Genomic DNA, 8,316 nt, shown 5'->3' with positions numbered 1-8,316 from the left:
GAGGGCGCTGACCGACAACCCACGGGGCTGTTCGTCGTCGACGCCGCCACGGGGAGAGTGTCAGTCACCGCGAGCCTGGACCGCGAGGTGATCGCTCAGTATCGCGTACGGAGCACACTACACGACTATACACTATATACTACACAATATACTACACTATACACTACACTATACACTACACTATACACTACACTACACGACACTATACACTATATACTACACATATATACTACACTATACACTACACTATACACTATATACTACACACTATATACTACACTATACACTACACTATACACTACACTATACACTACACTACTATACACTACATACTATACACTACACTATACACTACACTACTATACACTACACTACTATACACTACACTACTATACACTACACTACTATACACTACCACTACTATACACTACACTATACATACACTCTACACAGCTGCACTCTGCTGCTGCTGTTGTTGTTGTGACTGCAGCTGCGCTGCTTCGCAGTCGACCCGACTGGAGGTTTGTGGAGGATCCCGTTGACATCGTCATTGACGTCATCGACGTCACCGACAACCGCCCCCAAGTTCACCAGAGGAACGCTCTTCACGGCAGCCTCACGGAAGGATCGCCACGAGGTGACGATGATGATGGTGACGGATGATGATGGTGACGATGGTGATGATGGTGACGATGGTGCTGATGGTGATGATGATGGTGATGATGACGGTGTACGATGGTGATGATGATGACGATGATGACGATGATGATGATGACGACGATGATGATGATGATGACGATGATGACGATGATTGATGATGATGACGATGATGATGATGATGATGACGATTGATGATGACGAGACGATGCTGATCATGATGACGATGGTTGGATGATGATGACGATGATAATGGCGATGATGATTGATTGGCGATGATGATGATGGTTGATGACGATGATGACGATGACGACGATGGCGGGGATGATGATAGAGGGAATGGCTCCGACTCCGGCCACGTAGTTTTACCCGGGCCCGCTCACCATCATGAAGGTCCTTAATGATTGTGAACAGAGGGTCAGGCACTCCGAAAGCACGAAGAACAACCCAGAGCCCGGCCTACTGATGGTATCATAAGCCTTGACCAGGTCAATAAGCAGAGATGTAGGTCTTGTTGGAACTCCACAACTCTGCTGTAGCAGGCGGACAGAAAATATGGCATCTGTGCAGGACACCACCATTTCCTGACAACCGCATTGGGCTCCGCACGCCTCTCCTCAGTGTGCCTAGCAAGGCGATGTTGAATAATCCTTGCCAGGACCTTTCACGGTACACTGAGGAGTGAGATGCACCCTGTAGTTGTTACAGTCTGTGCGGTCCCCCTTCTTAAAGAGGGGGACCACCAGGGCATCCTTCCAATCCTGCGGAACCCGTCCAGTGGTCCAGACTGTTGTTATGATGTCATGTAGGGCAGTCTGTGCACAAAGGCCACCCTCCCTCAATATTTCACTTGGGAGATCATCTCTGCCAGGTGCCTTTCCTGGTCTCAGACTCCGGATTGCCTTCAGTACTTCCTCAACAGATCTCAACTCAGCTAGCCACTCAAAGGGGGGGTGACTTCTTCCAATATTTGAGGCACCGCAGCCTCAGCAGGGTCATCCCCACTTTGTCCCACGTTTTTTCTAGGCTGAGGGATTTGCCCTCCCCCAGGACCTCAGAAATGCTCAACAAATCTGCCAACCTGTTCCTGGGGGACGGAGATTGGATCACCATTCTTTCTCTTAATGATGGTAATAGGTGTGGCGCTGCAGATTACTTTTTTGATGGAATTAACGAGCGATTTGTGATCACGGGCCATTGAGGCAGACTCCATCTCCTCAGCAACCCGCGACCACCACCCATCCTTGCAGCACCTCACGCTCTCCGAACCTCCGAGTGAAGGCTGCGGTAAGCCTCCTCATTCTCCGACGTGGGATGCTGGTAGCCGATGAGAGCGGGCCTGTCGCCTTTTTCTCAGCCAGCTTGAACACCTCCTCTGTCAGCCAGGGTCTCTCGGGAGGTCTGGAACGTGTACCTAAAGCAGCCATTGCAGCTGCATGAGCCACAGTCCTAAACTTCGCCCATTTCCCCTCGATATCAGGAGGAGTCAGGGATGATGCCAACCCCAGCCGCAAGCGATGATAAAATTCTCGCTTGCAACTTTTATCAGCTAGCTAAGACCAGGCCATTAAGGGTTTGAATGAGGTGCTGGGTGTACACTCACCACCGGAGTGGAAGAATGTCACTTACACACTCATTCACCTCACACACTCATACACTCATTCACTCACTCATTTCACTCACTCACTCATACACTCATTCACTCACTCATACACTTACACACTCACTCACATACTCCACACACTCATACACTCACTCCCTTATACACTCACCACACTCACACATTCATACACTCACTCCCCTTATACACTCACACCACCTCACACATTCATACACTCACTCCCTTATACACTCACTCACACACTCACACACTCACTCATACACACTCACTCACACACTAACTCACTCACCTCCCTTATACACTCACTCACACACTCACTCACACACTCACTCATACACACTCCACTCACACACTCACTCACTCACTCACACACTCCACGCACTCACACACTCATACACTCACTCGCTCACACACTCACTCATACACTCACTCAACAACAACCGCCATTCGCCACTAAGTGGCGGTGACGTCACCACGACGCTTGTGCCAGGTCATGTGCACCTTGAGGCCATGTGAAGTGTCGAACGCCCGCTGGCAGGAGGTCACGGGGCAGACCCAGGTGCCACGGGTCGACTGACTGAGATGACCGAGATGACTGGCTCATGCACCACCTGTGCCCCCTACTGTGCCAACTTGCTGTGCTTTAGCCACCCGGTGCTCCGCTCATTGTTGTGAGCGTCGCTCCTCCGCCCTCCGTTGTTGGAGGGCGACTGCCTCCAACTGCCCAGTAGCGTCCTTCACGAGCCTCCTCCACAGAGGCCGATCTTGATACCGTTGGTACCAGTCATCGGCAAGTCCACTCAGCTCCACGTCCTCCTGTACCACATCACTCCATCTCTTCTCTAGCCCGTGCCGCGCCCGTTTAGCCCCCTCGATCCGGCCGAACAAAAGCTGTTTAGGCATGCGGTGGCTGGGCATGCGGGCTACATGACCCAGCCAACGCAGCCTTGCCTGCCGGAGGAGCTCACCGATGGGACTTTGCCCAGATCTTTCAAGGATTTGTGAGCTCCTCACACAATCCACCTGGTTAATCCCAGGATGGATCGTAGGCAGGCCAGCCTAAATGTTTCCAACCGACGAAGATCTCCATTAGGGGGTGTCCACGTTTTCGCAAACGTAGAGAAGGAGGGAATGACCGTGGCCGAGAAGACCCGAAGCTTCGTGCGGAGCGACAGACAAGGTAGCTTCCACACAGCGTTACGCAACCGATGAAAAGATATTGCCGCTCGACTGATTCGGAGTGAGACCTCTGCTGTTAAACTGGAGCCGGTCATAAGCACACTGCCCAGGTATGGGAAAACTCTCCACTCTCTCCACTACTGCCCCATCACACACACACTCACTCACTCCCTTATACACACACTCACACACTCAATCACACACACACTCACTCACTCCATCCCCTCCCTCTCCCACCTCCCCCTGTGGCCGTGTCAGGCACCTTCGTGATGAGGTGGAGGCGAGTGACCTGGACGACCCCTTGACGCCCACGGAGCTCTCCGCTACGACATCGTGGGGCAGTCCCCCCCCATGGGGACCGCACAGCACAGCCTGTTCCACATCGACTGTCGCACGGGCATCATCACCCACCCGCACTGTGGTCGGGCTGGACCGAGAGGTGGGTGTCACGTGTGTGTGTCTGTGTGTGTGTCTGTGTGTGTGTGTGTGTCTGTGTGAGTGTGTGTCTGTGTGTGTGAGTGTGTGAATGTCTCTGTGAGTGAGTGTCAGTGTGAGTGAGTGTCTGTGTGAGTGTGTGAATGAGTGTCTGTGTGTTTGTGTGAGTTGTGTGAGTGAGTGTGTGAGTGTTTGTGTGAGTGTGTGAGTGAGTGTGTGAGTGTGTGTTTGTGTGTGTGTGAGTGTCTGTGTGTGTGTCTGTGTGTGTGTCTGTGTGTCTGTGTGTGTGTCTGTGTCTGTGTGTGTGTGTGTCTGTGTGTGTCTGTGTCTGTGTGTGTCTGTGTCTGTGTGTGTCTGTGTCTGTGTGTCTGTGTTGGTGTGTCTGTGTGTGTGAGTGTCTGTGTTGGTGTGTCTGTGTGTGTGTGTCTGTGTGTCTATGTGTGTCTGTGTTGATGTGTGTGTCTGTGTTGGTGTGTCTGTGTGTGGTGTGTCTGTGTGTGTGTCTGTGTGTGTGTCTGTGTGTGTGTCTGTGTTGATGTGTGTGTTTGTGTCTGTGTGTGTGTCCTCTCTGTGTGTCTGTGTGTGTGTGTCTGTGTGTGTGTGTCTGTGTGTGTGTCTGTTGTGTGTGTCTGTGTGTCTATGTGTGTCTGTGTTGATGTCTCTATTGGTGTCTATGTGTGTCTGTGTTGGTGTCTCTATTGGTGTGTGTGTGTGTCTGTGTTGATGTGTGTGTGTCTGTGTGTGTGTCTGTGTGTCTGTGTGTGTCCTGTGTTGATGTGTGTGTTTGTGTCTGTGTGTGTCTGTGTGTGTCTCTGTGTGTTGTATGTCTAGGTGTGTGTTGTGTGTCTGTCGTGTGTCTGTGTGGTGTGTCTGTGTGTGTCTGTGTGTGTGTCTGTGCGTGTGTCTGTGTGTGTGTGCCGCTGTGTGTAGAGAGTGGCGCGCTTCTCGCTGGTGGTGATGGCTTCGGACATGGAGGGAGACGCCAGAATCAGTCTCTCAACCACGGCCACCGCCATCATCACCATCACCGACATCAATGACCACGCCCCCGAGTTCACGAGCAGAACCGTACGGCACGCCGCCACCACCACCACCACACACCACCCACACGCACACCGCCACCCAACCTCAACACTGCACCATAGACTCAACACTGCACCATAGACTCAACACTGCCCCATAGACTCAACACTGCCCCATAGACTCAACACTGCCGCATAGACTCAGCACTGCACCATAGACTCAACACTGCACCATAGACTCAACACTGCACCATAGACTCAACACTGCACCATAGACTCAACACTGCACCATAGACTCAACACTGCACCATAGACTCAACACTGCACCATAGACTCAACACTGCCCCATAGACTCAACACTGCCCCATAGACTCAGCACTGCACCATAGATTCAACACTGCACCATAGACTCAACACTGCCCCATAGACTCAACACTGCACCATAGACTCAACACTGCACCATAGACTCAACACTGCCCCATAGAATCAACACTGCACCATAGACTCAACACTGCACCATAGACTCAACACTGCCCCATAGACTCAACACTGCCCATAGACTCAACACTGCACATAGTCTGTATACAACAACAACAACGATGTCCCGCCCCCCGCCCCCCTCCCTCGTCACCACCGCCGCCACCGCCCCAGTGGACGGGCACGGTGCGTGAGAACGCCGTGGGGGTGCCGGTGACGATGGCGCTTCTCTCGGTGATCGACGCGGACGAGGTCGGCACGGCGGCGTGGCGAGTCCGCTACTCACTCCGCGGGGGGGGGCGGGGGGGGCGGCGTGGGGGGCGGGAGACCCCCAGGACCTGTTCGCCGTGGAGACCGACCCCGCTACCAACGATGGCAGGATCGTCGTTGTCAAGGTAACGCTTGGGAGGGAGGGGAGGGAGGGGAGGGAGGGAGGGGGGAGGGAGGGAGGGGAGGAGGGGGAGGGAGGGAGGGGGGAGGGGGGAGGGAGGGAGGGAGGGAGGGGAGAGGGGGGAAGGAGGGGTTGGAGTGAGGAAGGGAGGTAGGGGAGGGGGGAGGAGGAGGGGAGGAGGGGAGGAGAGGGGAGGGAGGGAGGGGGGGAGGGGGGAGGGGAGGGAGGGGGGGAGGGGGGGAGGGGGGGGGGAGGGAGGGAGGGGGAGGGGGGGGTGGAAGGAGGGGTTGGAGTGAGGAAAGGGAGGTAGGGGAGGGGGGGAGGATGGAGGGGAGGGAGGGGAGGAGGGGAGGAGAGGGGAGGGAGGGGGTGAAAGGAGGGAGGGAGGGAGGGGGGGGGGGAGGGGGTTGGAGTGAGGAAAGAGGGAGGGGAGGGGGAGGGGAGAGGAGGAGGAGGTATTTTTTGCACAGACGTCCAGTGGGGGGTGGGGGGGGGGGGGGGTCACGGGGTCAGAACGTCGCCAGCACTGGGGAGACAAAGGCGGCCGGGCGTGCTGCTGGCTTCCCACCCCCTCGTGTGCCACAGCGCCGGCCTTGCCCCTACAGTCTGCTAAAGCTATACGGGGATCTTTGTCTTTTGTATGTTCGTGTGTCCGTGTGTGTGTCCGTGTGTGTGCGCGCGTGTGTGCGCGTGTGTACGTGTTTGTGTGTACGGTGTATGTGTGTACGTGTGTGTACGTGTTTACGTGTGTGTGTGTACGTGTGTGTGTGTGTACGTGTGTGCGTGTACGTGTGTGTGTGCGTGTGTGTGTACGTGTGTATGTACGTGTGTACGTGTGTGTGTGCGTGTGTGTACGTGTGTGTGTACGTGTGTGGTGTGTGTGTGTGTGTGGTACGTGTGTGTCTGTATGTGTGTGTGTACGTGTACGTGTGTGTACGTGTGTGTGCGTGTGTGTACGTGTCTGTGTACGTGTGTGTCGTGTGTATACGTGTGTGTGTGTGTACGTGTGTGTATACGTGTGTGTGTGTGTGTACGTGTGTGTGTACTGTACGTGTGTACGTGTGTACGTGTGTGTCTGTGTACGTGTGTGTGTACGTGTGTACGTGTGTGTACGTGTTTGTACGTGTGTGTACGTGTGTATACGTGTGTGTGTGTCTGTGTGTACGTGTGTGTGTGGTGTACGTGTGTACGTGTGTCGTGTTTGTGTGTACGTGTGTGTACGTGTGTGTACGTGTGTGTGTACGTGTGTGTGTGTACGTGTGTACGTGTACGTGTGTGTACGTGTGTACCTGTGTGTACGTGTGTGTGTGTGTGTACGTGTGTATACGTGTGTATGTACGTGTGCGTGTGTGTGTGTACGTGTGTGCATGTGTGTGCGTGTGTGTGTGCGTGTACGTGTGTACGTGTGTGTGTGTACGTGTGTGTGTGTGTGCGTGTGTGTGTGTACGTGTGTGTCTGTGTGTGTGTCTGTGTGTGTCTGTGTTGGTGTGTGTACGTGTGTGTGTGTGTACGTGTGTGTGTGTGTACGTGTGTGTGTGTGTGTATGTGTGTACGTGTGTACGTGTGTGTGTACGTGTGTGTACGTGTGTACGTGTGTATACGTGTGTGTACGTGTGTACGTGTGTGTACGTGTGTGTACGCCGCAGCCCTTAGACTTTGAGATGGCGTCGTCGTACAAACTCATCGTCGTCGTGGACAACGAGGAGCCGCTCGTGAAATCCGCGTGGACCCCTCCCCAGAGTACCGCCACCGTCACGGTGAGTCACCCCCACGCACCCCCCCCCCACGGCCCCCCCCACGGCCCCCCACGGCCCCCCCCCACGGCCCCCCCATGGCCCCCCCACGGCCCCCCCCACGCCCCCCCCCCCACGGCCCCCCAAAAGCTTCACAGCTGCTCGGATTCTCCCGCCACGAACAAAGATTCCCGCGGAAAAGCCGCCACCCCCGCGTCTCTCCCCGCATCTCTCCCGTGTCTCTCCCACGTGTCTCTCCCCGTGTCTCTCCCACGTGTCTCTCCCCGTGTCTCTCTGTCTTTCCCCGCGTGTCTCTCCCCGTGTCTCCCCGTCTCTCCCCGCGTGTCTCTCACCGTGTGTCTCTCCACGTGTGTCTCTCCCCGTGTCTCTCCCCACGTGTCTCTCCCCGTGTCTCTCCCCACGTGTCTCTCCCGTGTCTCTCCGCGGCGCCAGGTGAGTGTTGAGGATGAGAACGAGGCTCCGCTGTTTGAGCCGCGGCTGCAGCAGGTGCGGCTGTCCGAGGGCGTCGCTCTGGGCAGCGTCGTCACCACGCTGGTGGCACGGGACCCGGACTCCGCACAGAAGCAGAGCCTGCGGTGAGCACACACACCCCCGCCCCGCCAAGCGGATAACAACCACAACAACAACCGCAACAACAACCGCAACAATCAAACAACTGTAGGGGTGTTAGAGAGAGCCCGTTATGCATGGGAGCTTATGGCAAACAAACACAGTGGGCGGGGCTACATGAGTGCATGGGAAGGTGCTCTCTACGACGTCCGCGTCAGGCACCCTGGGGGG

At 55.3% G+C, this 8,316-nt stretch overlaps 1 protein-coding gene and 1 pseudogene across 1 annotated transcript; one reads left to right on the top strand and one right to left on the bottom strand.

Annotated features, from left to right (window-relative positions):
• Positions 1–742: 742 nt before the first annotated feature.
• LOC133340044 (uncharacterized) lies at positions 743–5,974 on the bottom strand (the record flags this gene model as incomplete). Its single annotated transcript, XM_061548131.1, has 2 exons — positions 743–799; positions 5,759–5,974. Coding segments are annotated over 2 exons (273 nt in total), but the record flags the coding sequence as incomplete, so codon positions are not given.
• A 2,288-nt stretch (positions 5,975–8,262) lies between these two features.
• Positions 8,263–8,316, top strand: part of LOC133340045 (cadherin-2-like) — a 27,392-nt pseudogene continuing 27,338 nt past the window's right edge.

This window comes from Lethenteron reissneri, unplaced genomic scaffold, assembly GCF_015708825.2.
Source record: "Lethenteron reissneri isolate LAM-NWPU_2019-01 unplaced genomic scaffold, ASM1570882v1 scaffold_658, whole genome shotgun sequence".
Taxonomy (NCBI): domain Eukaryota; kingdom Metazoa; phylum Chordata; class Hyperoartia; order Petromyzontiformes; family Petromyzontidae; genus Lethenteron; species Lethenteron reissneri.
Note: the sequence above shows the minus strand (reverse complement) of the source record. Positions and strands in the feature narration are given on the sequence as shown.